Source organism: Podarcis liolepis (assembly GCF_965112155.1).
Source record: "Podarcis liolepis genome assembly, chromosome: 10".
Taxonomy (NCBI): Eukaryota; Metazoa; Chordata; class Lepidosauria; order Squamata; family Lacertidae; genus Podarcis; species Podarcis liolepis.
The window spans coordinates 69,581,325-69,596,840 of NC_139562.1; the positions used below are offsets into that span (position 1 = coordinate 69,581,325).

The window sequence follows — 15,516 nt, forward strand, 5'->3', positions numbered from 1 at the left end:
AGACATCTGAAGGCAGCCCTGTTCAGGGAAGCTTTTAATGTTTGATGTATTTTAATATTTTGTTGGAAGTCGCCCAGAGTGGCTGGGGAGGCCCAGCCAGATGGGTGGGGTATTAATAATAATAATAATAATAATAATATTATAGATGTTTTACAGCAGAACAGGGTCTGGGGAGCTAACAAAAATGTCTAAAGCAGTTGGGAAGGGTACAATTTTTGCTGGAAGACATAGTAGGGAAGAGAGGAAATTCACCCACCCACACCCTTGCTGCCACCAATGGGTTCTCCTATGCAACCTTTCCCAAGATGTCCCCATGCATTGACCATCCTACAGACATCTTGTCTTATGAGCCCAACTGCAGGAACAGTTGTAGGTGAGGGTGAAGGGGAGACATGACTATCTACAAAAGTGTTAAGCACCCACAACTCCCCCCCCCCCCCAGTTCCTCATCAGTGTAGTGCCAACCCGAGGGGACTGTGGGGAAACCCAGAGCTCTGGGGAAATCAGGCAGACTTGCTAATGTCCCTTCAGAAGACTGGTTTAGTTCTTGCTTTTTGGATAAAATGTAAATATGAAGGAAAACTGGAAAAGATACCTTAATAGTAGGCGCAGGAATCCCTTCCAGTCAGGCTGATCTTAAGCAGGATATATAATCAGCACTTGTAGAGCCAAGATGTTTGCACACCTGAGCAAACAATAAATTCATTCCTTTGAAGAAATGTCTCTAACAGGTGCTAAAAGATTTTCTTTAGAAATTCAATTTAATATGTAGACTCAGGGTTGGTAGCCCAGCAATCTCTGATTAATAATTGCATTATTAATCCCCCAGATTGCGGCAAATGTCACTTCAAAGTCAAGGTGCCCCTTTGTCACACCCCTCAAATATTTGATGGAAGCAGGTCAAAGCGAAATGAAACATTAGCAAACAGAAAGGCTTTGTATTCTGTGCGTGGGCACACTGATGGCCATGATTGTTGAATGACCTTGGGTGAAGTATGAACTATTTACTAAACCAGAGATCCAAAAGAAGAACAGAACTCATTGAGACTTTGTCATCAGCTCTGACTGTAATGCTTACCTAGGGCTGCCATATTTCAAAAAGTGGAAAATCTGGACACAAATGTTGTTCCGCTTTTCCTTTTTCTTTTTGCAAAATCTCAAAAAAAAGAGAACTAGTTTTAAAGCTATTTCAAGGAAAGTCATCAAAAGCCATACTTCCGACACGGGTTGCCATATGTCCGGATTTTCCTGGATATTTCAGCAATTTCCACCTGGACACCCTTTCCCACAGCCGAATCTCAGCTATGTCTGGGAAATTCCAGACATATGGCAATCCTAGCCTACCTGCTGGGAGGGGAGAAGATGAAACTTGGGATTGAGGGAGGATGGGTTCTGCCTGGGGGGGGGGGAGAAATTTTATTCCATTTGTATTCAAAGGTGAACTATGAGAACCGAAACAGTCAGCCTTAAAAATTCGCACTTTGCTGAATTTTGCAATGCAGTTCTTCAACCAGTGTCAACAAAAACGCACATATTAGGTGAAAGTATGCATAATAATAATATTTAGTGAAACGAACATGCAAAAATGCATTACAGTAGGAGAAATTGCTTGCAAACATGTGTATGCCCGTCAAAAACTGCATTAAAACATGTATACATTAGGGGGGGGAATCACTAAAATGCTAGGGAATTTTTATGCAGGCAGCAGAGCAATACTACCATACGGGGCTGGTAAGCTCCTTTTAATTAAGTTCTGCAGCAGATACATGTGGACAACTTCAGTGTAAGAGGGGCTGTATAGTATGTGGGGAATCTACTGTGTACATTCATGTCCTGAGTGAAACCAGATTAATGCAATAGCAAATTTTCTTCTGTGAGTATTAAATTCCACTTGGCCAATAGTGGGTTTTGTTCACTGACTTGTAATTTGGTATTTTTTCCACTATGGGGGGGGGGGGGTTGATAGCTATGTGAAATAATAACAATGGACTTCATGGGGGTGCTGTGGTGGAATTCTTGGTCCTCACTGCCTGATGTTGACGGTGTGGCTGCTGTTTTTGCATTGTTCTTCCATGAGCTTCCGGGTTAGCCTGAGAAGTCGCGGGGCCTCCAGACGGCACCCACCCATGTCAGCATTGATAGGCACCCTCGGATTTCCATAAGACCCAGAAAGTGTAGAGAGGAGCAGTGTTTAATGGTTCCCACGTCACCCGAGTCACGTAGAAAGCTGCACCACTAGAACATTGCTTTAGGCATTATATTGCTGTCAGAGTTGCCCGAGGTCCCAGCTCACAAAGGACCAACGCCAGTTCGTCGTTATATACAAAAGTCTTTATTGAAGTTCAGTTTCATTTCCACAGCCGTAGCGTGCAGCTCTACGTCTGAAACTCTAGACCGCCGAAGCTCCGTCTGAATCTGCTCCCCCCAGACACCAGTTTAAGACTCTAGCCTTGCTCCACCTCTTCCTTTGCTCTTTCCTCCTCTGGGTCCGCCTGTCCGCTGGGATCTTCCCCTTCCTAGACTCTTCTGACGCTGAGTCCCCTGAGTCTTCCCCCTGCTTCCGGCGGGCTTTAGGACATGGTTCCCAATCCGGGTTTTCTGCTGTCCCGCGCGCCTGTACATTCAAACTTGGCGCGCACGCCCAGCCGGCCACCTTCCTCCTGACCGTTACACTGCTCCTGTCACTGCTCCCCCCTTCGGGGAGGCTAGCTGGATCTGACCTCCCCTCCGTTCCCCCGCTCTCCGATAGAGGCGTGGTCAGCCCTGACTCATCTTCTCTCCCTGCTGTAGAAGACGCTGGCCCTGACACATGGGACCCTCCCCCCCCGCTACGCTCTGGTGGGGAAGCTGGTCCTGATCTCCAGCTGCTGCTTTGGGAGTCCCCGCTGGCCCCTTGCTTCTGGTGCGTCCCCCCTGGGACCCCCCTTGCCCTGACCATCGGCGCCCCCTTCTGGGAATCTTCTGATTCGCTGGAGAAGCTCATGGAATCTCTCGGGTCACTGTCATTTTCCCCTCCGCTGCCCTCAGATTCTTCCCCTTCGCTCTCCATCTCCTCTCTCCCCTGTGCCTCTGTTCCTGAGCCCCTGACAATTGCATATAATGGGGTGGCAGGGAAACGAGAGAAGCCATTCAGAGCGATAACTGTGGGGTTCTGCATACAGACCAAACAGGATACGCTGAGATCATGTGTATCAGCTGCCAGTTTTCCATATATTCGGACTGTGCATGTCAGGCCAGCGAGAGTGTTCCTCCTGTGCTAAATAGCAGATTTGGGGAGGGATTTTTGTTGAGTGCGTTATGGGTTAATCCTTCCTCCCCTTCTGTCGAGGCCCAATTCTGCACCGACACCACAGCTACAATCTATAGGTTGGTTTTAAAGGCTCAATCTACAGGTTGGTTTTAAAGTGTGTGATGGCTTGGTTGTCATATAGAAAAATGGCCCTCTCTTTGCAGTGGGATGTGCATGGAGACAAACAGTATTTTCATGATATATCTCTCCCCCCCCAATAAAAAAAGTATTACACAGCATAAGTTGGGAAAAAGATTCTTGGATATATATTTTATTTGAGTGGTTTAGAATATCATACAGTAAACAAGATTTCTGTAAAAGTTAATTTATCCATAGTGGTGCGTTTCATAAAAATAGTTGCTCACTCACAGCCTTTCTGTGACTATTAATACATGGAATTATATTTATAGCGATAGAGCTGTACAAGGTAAATTCACAGCTAACACTACACAGAAATATTATTTGGAATGGGGTTTAGATGATGTGCTGTCTTCACAGGTTATCAATTACAACCGCATAAAGCAATTACTGCACAAGGATTTGCTGGGCACTGTGCAAATCGGAGTTTATGCAAGCATAATCTCAACTATTTACCCCCCAATGCTGTTTGTTTCTGTTCATTATACATAGGAAATAATATTGATGGATGTGCATTTCCATTTGGATTAGGGAAATTTTGTCCAACATCCAGATTTAATAAATTAACAGCGAATTATGCCAAATGTCTAGGTTGGAGGATAAAGATATATCTCTAATTTCTTAATTAAAAACTATATATATATATATTTTGTAAACAGCTACATATCTTTGTGCTTTCTTAAAAAATTATAATGGGACTAGTTCTTAAAATAAGCATCTTGTTTAAAAGGTGCAAAATCCTTTCTTTTGACTTTTCTCAACTATGGTAGAACGCTGCCTCCGTATCTCCTGGAGGAAAAATGAAGCTGGGAGAGCTGGCAAGAAGCTGTTCTCCTGCGCTGCCCATCACCAGAATGGCTAACATCCCATCACTGCCTCACAGCCTTCTCCAAATCAAAACTTCCACCAACAGGATTTTTGCTCCATCATCGAGCAATGTATTTCCCAGTTACACGAGAGTTTGCCAAACACAGCCTTCCTAAGCATAGTTATCTTGGTGATTTTTTTGTTTATTAAAAAAGCTCCCACATTATTACCGAGTTGCTGTTGTTTGTATTGCTGTTGCTGGGAAAATAGCAAACCTCTCAAGGATAAAGAAGTGATTAATGGAGCTCATTGGAGAAGCTGTACTTCACTGGCGTGGGTTGAAATGTTCTCATGGCACTTGAGATTCGAAAGTTAAAAGCAAGAATGTTCTGAATAAAAATATGGACGCAAGATAAGAGCTGGATGCCTGATGTATATATGACTTCAGATAACGGATGAGGATGTCTCTTGGAGCTCTGCCTTAGAATTTCTTAGCGTGTGATGGGAGACAAAAACTCAAGGATAGTTGTGTTAAATGAGAGTTGGACAAGTGTTGAGGCAATTAATAGTTCCTGCAGGAGATGGAGGCTTTCTGAAAGGAAACTGCATTTTTCAATCTTTCAAGAATCACCTTCTCATCATAGTGGTCTGGGAACTGCATGTTACAGTTCTCCATGTCAAAATTTGTATGGTACCAAGTAATCCTGGTGCATGGGGGGGGGGAGTGTGAGTAACCTGTGGCAATCTCCTTTTTGAGGCTAGGTTTGTGGATACAATTCCACCCCAACATACAGAAATATGGGTTGTTCACAAAAATGGCAGTAGAAATGGTATGGCACCAGCTAATCCACTAGGATTGCACACCTTGCATAACGAATTATGCTACTGGTTTGGGGTGATCTTTTCCAAAGTGTTAACAGTGGAGACATGTCATGGATATACAATTTCAAATGCTTCAAACCCCTGTCTGGATATGTTGAGAACAATTTATTTACAACATTTAACTCAGATAAAAGATTTCTTTTTCCACTTTTAGCTTTCTCCGTGCAGTTTTATTTAAGGCGATGTTCCAGTTTGTGATTGCTCTAACTTCTTCCAGTTTCTTGATATAAAGTTTGAACGAAAATCCAAAGTCCTTCATGCAGTGGAAAACAACATACTAAAGCTACACTGCACTGTCCTTGTGGTTGACTGTCCTTCATATTATTTTGGTTTCTTCCATAGCTGCCAAAGTCTCTGAAATGAAACTGGGGGACTTTAGGGTCACATTTAAATACTGTGTGACTATATGCTGCTTCAACTTATTAGGATGCTATGCACGCTGTCATGGAAATACATGTTATTGTTTCCATTTCTCAGTGTTTTGAGCATGTATGTGTGTGTGTGACAGTTAAAATAAATTAAAGTAAATCAATGTGAGACAGACGCTAAGAAAGATGTTCTGCATCACTGCGAAACAGTTAGAAGGCAACAGTCCCTGATTTATCTGCTCATAGCTGAAGTGCCAGATTTTAGTACATCAGGTAGCTTGTCAGAACCAGGAATCTTCCATGGGCCTGGTGAGACAGTTGCCTTCCGGGCTGTCGTGTTCGTGCTACGTGTGCTAATGGAGTGGAGGTGTCCCTTCCGTGGGAACTCACTGAGCTTCCGTTCAGATTCCTTCTGGCTGTGATCCGTGTCACTTCCATGCGAGCTGCTGCTATTGCTACTGTATGTCTTTGTAGCACCAATGGAATCGAGCTTGACGTGTTCGGAAGCTGCAGCCAACTTCTTCCCTGGGGCAGCTGTGGCACTGTGATCTTTTGCACCGAGCGATCCTCCTCTTTTGCTTTCCATCCACTTGGATCTCCCGGCCAGTTCATCATTGGTTCCTGCACACCCAAGATCTCGTACCGCCGCCTCGGCCATTGTGCTCAGTCCAACCGCCTTGCTTTCTGGCACCGGCCGGCCGCTTTCGCCAGCCTTGCCCTTGCCTTCTGAGCTTCCTTTCCGAGAAGCCTCTTCGTGCTTTGACCTGTCTACCTTTTTAGGACTTGCAGACCTCTCTCTCTGCTCACCTACCCTTTTCTTTTTGTGGCCATTTGCTGAAAGCTCCTTTGGTTTTCTTACATCATGTTCCCTCTTGATATCCCATGTTGGCTCTGGGTTTATCTGGTGGGAAGGGTCAGAGGGTTGGGCTAGATGTGATGAAGATAATGGTGAGACAATGTCATCAAGGGAAATAGTTACTTCCGGCAGACCTGGGGAGGTGGCAGAGGGAGAACTCCAGGAGTTTGGTTCGTCTGTTGCAACAAAAAGGAACAACAGTTATTTCCACTGCTCTTGCACTGAATCTGCATCACAATTCCTAGCAGTTAAATTTAAACTCTAGAGACATTTTTTTCAGGTGTAAGTCTCCCCCTTAGGTGAGAGGAAGTGGGGAACCAAGACAAATCATGCCAATGGAAATTGTGATCATTGACTTTGGAACATTGTGAACAGCTCTAAGTGTTAGCTTCTTAGGGTCAGCGGGCTACACATGACATGGAAATTGTGACTGGAATTCCCATCTCCTTTACCTGCTCACCTGCTCTGCAGCTTTCTGGGGCACTTAGGGAACTGATTCAAGGGGCAAAGTGTAGACAGACCCTCCCTCCTTCCCTCAGTGCCATAAGCCTAATCCAATTTATCTCCCAAACCATTTCTCATGATTGCTCTTTCTAAAATAAAAAGACGTTGAGAGCTCCAATCAGGGAATTCCTACATCGTGTGTAGTTTGACCCTTAAACACATAGGCTCAACTTTGCTATGAATAAAAACACTGGTAAAAATAGGCTGGATTAACCATTATGCTATGCACCCCACAGAATGGAGATAAATTCATACTGGAGCACTATCTATTTTGTAATTCACGGAAAGCACTGTCCTTACTCTTCTAAAATAACCACAGCTCATAATGGCTTGTTAACGTTCTTGCTGCCATTATGGACTGCTCTGCAGATCCTGTGATCATTTTGTGGCCACTTCAAATGTTACACATGTCACACAAAGAAAACACTTCTATATATGAAAAAAGACTGATTTAGCTGAATACAGACTACGTTAGTTGAAGCTAGTTCACATTGAAACCACTCAAACTTAAGTCACAACTAACTTGCCCCATTTATCTAAATTGGTCTAAAGACCAACTAACTTAAGATTGGATCTAACACATTGGCTGTGGCGTTATGGGCAGGTGTTATGCTTTTCTGTAATTAAGCAATTTATTTTGTTAAGGTTGCAATTCTTTGCACCCTTACATGGAAGTAAGCTTCATTGGACACAATGATATGTACTTCCAAATAAACATGGATGCTGCTGTGTTGTAAAAGGCCAAAAACTTGCAAGCAAACAAAAAAGCAAGGAGCCACATTTCCAAATGTGTGCATTCAAGAATACGTCTCATTCACATAATAGGGACATAGTGAGGTATGTTCCTGAATTCACACATTCTGAGTTGCAGCTCCTTGTTTCTGCAGCTGTTATGGACAGATGTGAGACAAAATGACACATCAGTGGAATATAGTGGGAAAATCTTTGCCAATCCACTTTAAAAAAATAAGATGAACTGAACTGGGGTGGGTGGGTTTTGTGAACATTCTTGTACCCATAGACTTGGTGATTTGGTGATGCCCAAAAAGATGTTAAAATGCTCCCGGGGGGGAAATGGGAGGCACCTCTATTACCTTTGCTGTGCTGGATTACGCAATGGTGATGAACTTAACTACAGATGGCAAAAGAGAGAGAGATGTTCCATATAAACATCTGGGAATACGAGAGTGCATCTGAATATAGGTACATCCTACTCATCAGAGCACACTTAATAAGCAAAAGTCAATTTAGAGCAGTGCTTCAGAGTATGTCCATTCACTTGTTACCTGTGTGAGTAAAAAGATGTTTTTGCCTTTAGGCCCATTGGCTGGAGGCTCCTTTGGGCTCAAGGCAAACACCTGCAGCGAGGCCCCTCTGGTGCACTCCATGTTCAATCTAGAACCTGGCAAAATCTGAGTTACATCTTCATCCAGCTTCCCTGATGTCACCATGCAGTCAAATCTGAATAGCGCTGTGATGACATAACAGTCACTAAATGATCCTGATGGGCTGGATGAACATATAAGTTTGCTACCGAAGTAGCAGAGGACCAGGGAAACAACGTTTTCAAAAATAGGTGTGAAAACAGCACAAATTGGAAAACAGAGTTTTCTTGTGGGTAGGAATGGGAGGGTGAAATTTGACTCAGTTCATACCTTAGAGCAAACCCACAAAATCCACGTTTCTTTTGAAGCAAGACATGAAACAAAACACAGTCATCATTCAAAATTTACACTTTTTTGAATTTTGCAGTGCTGTTCTTCAGCCCAATAATCTGTACAAATATGCATATGCTATGGTAAAGTATGCATAAAATGCATTCTATTATGGAAAATTGCTTTGCAAAACCTGTATCTTAGAATTAATTCTATGACTGGATACAAAATTGGATGCAAGTTGCATACAAAAATGTGTGTCTTAGAAGAAATTCACACTAAAAAGCTGGTGAGTTTTCATGAGAACATGGTTTGTTTTTTAATTGCAAACTGATATGGGAATGTAGAGAACTGAACTTTAGATTAGAAAAACAAGAAACAGAGAGAAACTGAAACGGACAGAGTCACGCATTCCCTACTCAGGGGGTGGTTTTCACATCCCTTGAAAGCATACAGCTTGCCTTCAAAATGAAGTCGAAAATTCAACAGAGCTCTATTTAAAAACATCCATCTTCATAAAGGCAGTTAACAAACAACTCCATTAATCTGCCTCTCCAAATCATTATTGAAGAAGGGGAAGGGAAAACTCCACACCAGTTGCAGGTCTAATCAGTATCTACTGATCCAAGGCTGTACCAAATTATCGTTCACGTATAAATAATTATCAGGCACAAACTTAGTTTCATGAATTATATGCATGTGCAGAGCTAGCTAACAGATCTGAATCCCTTCCGCCTCATATTATACTTAGTAACAAGCCCCAAGGGGCTTAGACTCCAACATTTTACAGTGAGAAGATGACAGGGAGGAGAACAAGGGGAATGTGAGCAGATACTTCTACTCTGCTTGGCACATGGAATACAATGGCTGGTTTGCACGTCGCACTAAGTCAAACCATTGCTATGTGTGAATGTGTGAGCATGTGGCCACTTGGCTGCTGTACCTTACTGAGCTAAACTATGGCTTGGTTTAGCATGTTGCCCTCAAATCCTGCCTGCCTGAGACCCAGGTGAAAATTCTCTTGATCTGATGACCTGCCTGTGAACCTATGACTTCCAGCCTTCCTCTTTCTCTAGCTGAGGGTACACAGGAAATTATTACCACCTTTGCTGTTTTTTATCATCATCATCACCACTGTTACCTGTGTTGTTTGGGGATGGGGATTTCAAAATCTCTAGGGTGTATCATAGGCCATTAAGATCAAGTGATTTGCTGCTCAGAAGGAAAACCTTTAAAGAGCTCTGCTCAAAACATAATGGCTCATTTGGAATTGTTCAACCATTACTAAGATGATTGCTTTTCATAACATATCTAAACATGAAAAATGCACAATTTTACGCTTTAGAGCCACTGGATTAATGATTTTTCTCTTTCTGTGCTTACAGGAAAATTCTGGGGACATTTGGTAGTATTTCTGAGGTTTTTATTTTTAAACACTTTGCACAGACATAAATGAAATAGAGTATATTTTCCTTCACAGCTCCTGCAATCCTATCAAACATCAGATGAATGTTTTAGCAGTGTTTCTGACTAGAAGCACAGAAACTGTGACATGGTGAACAACAATTTGTTTCTATGGGCTGGATCTTGGAGGGTTTCCTATATTGCTGATTTGACATTATTAATAATTGGACACTGCTTCTTATTTATGTATTATATATTGCTCATTATTATGAATTGTATTTATATAACTGACTGTTTTAATTTGGTATTATGAAAGTTATATTAGGAATGTATAGTACATTGTTTATTAAGTTTAAAACACCCTATGGTCTTGAGAAAGATATATAAATGTCTTAATAAATAAACAAATGCTTTAAATCTTCTCTCCAGGGCATTAAGAGTGGCCTGTCTGTTTCACTGAGACTTTTGTCTAGTAAGACAGTGACTTGTTGAGACGCCACAAAGGGAGAGTCACACCTAAGTGGGGATTTGAATCTACATTTCTTAGAGCTAAACCCTAAGTTCTAACCCCAGGACCTCACGGCTTCCATAGTTCACAGGCATGAGATTGAAAACATTTAATAACTTTGGATCATCTACACTGGGCAATCCCCTGAGACAAATCTATCCAGGAATGCAGTGTAAGGTCACAATTTGAATGAAGTTACAGGGGTGAGAAGTTCTAGCTTAGACATCCATGGAATTCATGTCATGGACAAAATCACAGGGAACTAATATTTAGCTCCTGCCCTTTTCTGTTCTCCCTCCTACAGTTATGGAATCCCAGATCTTGCAGTGACCAAAAGGGATATTATTATTATTGGTATTATTTAATATCTACAACAGTAAACTGGAGTTGAGGTCAAGAGAGAATTGCCTCCCTAAGATCAGGGACAGACTTTGGTAATATAGTGAGCTGAGGGAGGACATCAGTTGGGGAACTCCCCTACATAATTCTTATTTTCACAATAATGCCTTTTTTATTTATCATTATTTTGCGGCCCCTTGGCTCAGCGCTCTGTGTGGGGGAACCATACACACTGCCCTAAATGTGGCGCTGCTAATGAACAAGCTGAGGAGAGATTTCAACCACAGAATTCCTGATTTATAGCTCATGCTCTTAGCCCCGGCCCCTGCCAGCTCTACATCAGCCTCTAAGCATGTCCCAGAATGTTCTGTCTATGCAATTGCCAGAAAGGCGGTGGATTTTACTCTCTACTGCAGATGCAGCTAGTAAAGACCACAATGCTAAGGTTGGGATGGTGTCATAGATCACAAAGAATTTGTTTCATTTCAGCCTTTCGGCTTGAAATCTCAGCACACCAGCTATTCTTGTAACTAGGGTTTCCTGCAACCTTTGATCAATCAGATCTTTGAGTCACAACCGGCTTTGTTTTGCTGCTTCCACATCACAGCCCTGGAAGACGCTACTTTAAAAAAAAGCCCGTAAAAAGATATATTACAAGCTTGTTTTGATGATGGCCTGGGAAACACTTAGCAGACTTTGTTCAATTAAGAACAAGCAACAAAAAGCCACTCCAGCCCCAAATCCTTCCATCGTGATTTAAGATATTGCTTAGTTCAACTTCTCTCTTCTTTGTCTCTCCACGGTTGATCCTGTTGTTCACACAGCCTCCCTGGGTCTGAGTCTCTCCAGAAGGAGAGCAGCTACCAGGCCTGTGTGGAGGGCAAGGCGAGGGCAGCCAGGTACTCTTGCCCACGCTGCTTTTTTGTTTGAATTTATGGCTTTCTTCTAACGAGACTCCTGCCCTGGGCCTCAGACCACCTCTGCAAGGGCCTGGCAGCCACTACGCCCTTGTGGCACATGCATGAAAATAACAGCTCAAACACCTCTAACTCTATGATGCTGAACAGGGATGTTACTGAGCACTGCCAACTACAGGCAGGCCCGCCTCCATTGCCGCACAATAGGTGCACAATATATGCACAATACGTGCATCACGCCGAACCCGGAAGTGACCTGGAAACGTCATAAAGATGTCACTGAAGCATCATTAGGAGGGAGGGACGGGGGCAGAACAGGGTGTTTGCAGGCTTTTTCAATGCGTTTCCATTATACACGATTTCACCAACACGTGTGGTGCCTCAGAATGTAACCAGGGGACTCTCTGTGGTTTGCCTTCAGCTGCTTTGCATACCTACATACACTGTTTGTAGTGAAATTAAATATGAATCAATAAATGCTTTTTACTAGTCAAGTAAATAGTCCCAATACACACTATTATTATAAGCTTATGAAGATATGAAAGGAACCAGTATTCATTTTAATTTTCTGTTTCTATTTATCTCTTTTCATTTACTTTTTAAGAAACTATTTAGCTCCTTATTAAATCCCTTTTGCCTAACTGCACAAAAAACGATTTCACACTGCACACATATATTGACACTGAATAAAATGTGTCTAGCTGCACATTAGAATAAACCCTGTTCCTTCCTTGCATCTTTACATTTTTTCCCCCTGTTTGAGAAAGGTGAGAGCTGTAATAGACAATGCAAAGTCTTTGCCGAGAGAGTGCTCTATGGTCCTTAAGTTGTCTTTATTCAAAGAGATCGCCAATTCCCTTTTTGCGACCCACGTTTTTGAAATGACAGCTCAAACACTACAGTCTCTAGAAAAATCCTTGATGCTCCACATACATTGTAAGTATTATGTTGGAAAGCAAAAGACTAGCTTCACAAGGAATAAAGATAAATATTCTACAAAAAAACCCATCACAGTGAGGGAAAATGAACGATCCAACCAGCATATCCATGAGATGGATACCAATGGATCAAGAGGAAGCCCCCTTTTCAAAACTCATTTCAGCTGCAGGTGGAATTGATTCTAATGGAACAAGAACATTCAAAAAAGCAGTGAGACTTGTTTTCCACATTATTATTTTTTATTATTGAACAGCAACTTTACACACTCAGGAACAGGAAAAGATATCCTTTTGGGTCTCATTATCTGAAAGATGATGATAGATAAGAAAGAAAATAATTGCAGAATTAGCATGAAACCTCTATTGGACTTTCCCTTTTATTTTTCTCACAGTTATTCACGTTAAGTTCTAACTTGTGAATCATGACGAAAGAATGAAGTATTATGATTTTTCAGCACCATCTTCAACCCCTTGTCCCCGCTTACAACATGCACACACCACTTCTTCCACATCTTCCTGTCCCAAACTTTAACCTGCCCCCGTTCCAGCGCTCTTGATGCAGGCAAGATTGTTGTCCACATGCTTCCATTAGCGACCTGGGCTGCATCAGAAGTGTGGAGGAGGGAATTAGGTTAACGTGTCCACTTCCCAGTGAGCCTGATGACGCCAAAATTGCTGTAATCTATTCACCCGCATCAGCTGATGGCTGGCCAGTGCGGGGAAAGGAAGCGCAGCTTCACAGGACCAGGCAGGCTGCAGGGAGAGGGGTCAAAGGCTACATGCATGTGCTCCTGTACATCACACATTTTGAGCTTTGCCACCCCAATTTCTCGCATTAATGCTCTGACATCTTTAAAGTAACTAAAAAGGCAACTTTCCTATTAATAATTTCCTTTCCTTCTGCAGATGAACTCCATCTGGGGAGGCAGACGTCCTGCCAGAATATAGCTTATGCAGAGCAGGAAGAGAGCTGCAAAAACTATATCACAAGGTGCTGTGGAATTTGAAATTATAATGAGTTTTGGATTAGTTTTTATTACTCCAATTAAGCTAGAGTCAGTCATAAGATGGGTCCATAAATAATGTAATAAAGGGGGTAACTTTAATAAATTAGTAAATGGGCTATATATTACATACGTGGAATAATTTAGGAGTTAGGTAGTGCACAATTTATTAGCCACCGTCCTGAAGGCATAAGCGCCTTTATGCTGATTGCTTTCTGTGCCCTTACGTAAGCCCACTGTTAATGACCAAGGCAACCGTTCTCCCTCCCTCCCTGGCCCTTCTGCCCTGCTCAGGAGGAGCCAGGAGGGCTGTGCCTCCAGGGAGGGAGCCTCTACTCTGTGCTTCCTTGGCCTCTCCTAGGATCGCTCTGTCTGCATATTTAGCAACCAATAAGCAGTTTACATTTCCAGAGCTTCACAGACAACACTCCTGAACTTATCAATTCTGCTCTGGTCAGACCTCACCTGGAGTACTGTGTCCAGTTCTGGGCACCACAATTCAAGAAGGACACTGACAAACTGGAACGTGTCCAGAGGAGGGCAACCAAAATGGTCAAAGGCCTGGAAACGATGCCTTATGAGGAACGGCTAAGGGAGCTGGGCATGTTTAGCCTGGAGAAGAGGAGGTTAAGGGGTGATATGATAGCCATGTTCAAATATATAAAAGGATGTCACATAGAGGAGGAAAAAAGGTTGTTTTCTGCTGCTCCAGAGAAGCGGACACGGAGCAATGGAGCCAAACTACAAGAAAGAAGATTCCACCTAAACATTAGGAAGAACTTCCTGACAGTAAGAGCTGTTCGACAGTGGAATTTGCTGCCAAGGAGTGTGGTGGAGTCTCCTTCTCTGGAGGTCTTTAAGCAGAGGCTTGACAACCATATGTCAGGAGTGCTCTGATGGTGTTTCCTGCTTGGCAGGGGGTTGGACTCGATGGCCCTTGTGGTCTCTTACAACTCTAGGATTCTATGATTCTAATTAAGCAACAGTTAACAACAGCTAATACTGTAGATAGGAAAACCTGGAAAACTAGGTGTGAGCCTATGTTTGATGTAATACTCTGCTGAGAGAGTGCCCCCCACTTCTTTTTTTACCAGCCTCTTATTCTGTAATTTCCAGCCAAGGCTTTGAACAATGTTGGCTTGAAGGCCTGTCACTCTTCCTCAGCCTATTTTTTTTCTGCTCAGATAGCTCTTGTCTTTCCTACTGGTATGCCAGATCAAATGCTTTCAGATTTCAGCTTCTGTCTATTTGTTCTGTCATAAATGCTTTTGTGGGATGAAGGACCTTATCCTCTTTCCAAAAATGACCAGAGCTGACATGGTGTTTTCCCCTTCTTCTTAAAACCAGGCATAGCAGTAATATGCCATGCTAAAAGTTTGTGAGGTTACTGATCTTCCAAGCCGGCAATTTCTGGGAACTAGTTTAGATGCTTTTGCTTTTGAGATCTACAAAAATAATTCCCACACAGTAGTATAGGCTGTGTTTTTCTATCCACGGAGACAGAGGAGACGTACAGTGTGCTCTTGTATAATTCTCCTCTATCTTCCGTCTTCTTCTGTGTCCAGTTGACTGCTTGGACACTCTGCAACACGGTAGACTCATCCCTTGGAGTTGAGACTTTCCTATGCCTTTCTGGCAGCCCGTTCGTCCAGCAGATCCTGCCCACAGGCTGCTCACAGGGCAGAGGACTTCTCAGATCAAATCCCATGACACAGACCCAACGGCAAGCTTGCAGATCTTGTGATCCAACCAGAGACAAATCAAAGTCCACCAGCCTTGTATTGGGGGCTTGTCAATAGTGTCTCTGCTCCCACTTTTGAGGTTCTCAAGGGACGGCAAAGAACAAAACAAGACTTTTTTTCCCAAGCCCTTCCTGGTGGTGGGCTGCCCTACATGGTTGATGGGTT

General features: G+C 42.9%; 1 protein-coding gene across 19 annotated transcripts in view; it reads right to left on the reverse strand.

The window, feature by feature from the left end:
- Positions 1–3,532: 3,532 nt before the first annotated feature.
- MAGI2 (membrane associated guanylate kinase, WW and PDZ domain containing 2) overlaps positions 3,533–15,516 on the reverse strand; it is a 615,277-nt gene continuing 603,293 nt past the window's right edge. For all 19 annotated transcript variants that reach the window (XM_083463919.1, XM_083463931.1, XM_083463930.1 and 16 more), the window contains one exon: positions 3,533–6,516. In XM_083463919.1, coding sequence (XP_083320045.1) covers positions 5,717–6,516 — 800 coding nt within the window. In that variant the 3' untranslated portion in view covers positions 3,533–5,716. The remainder of the gene's footprint in view (positions 6,517–15,516) is intronic.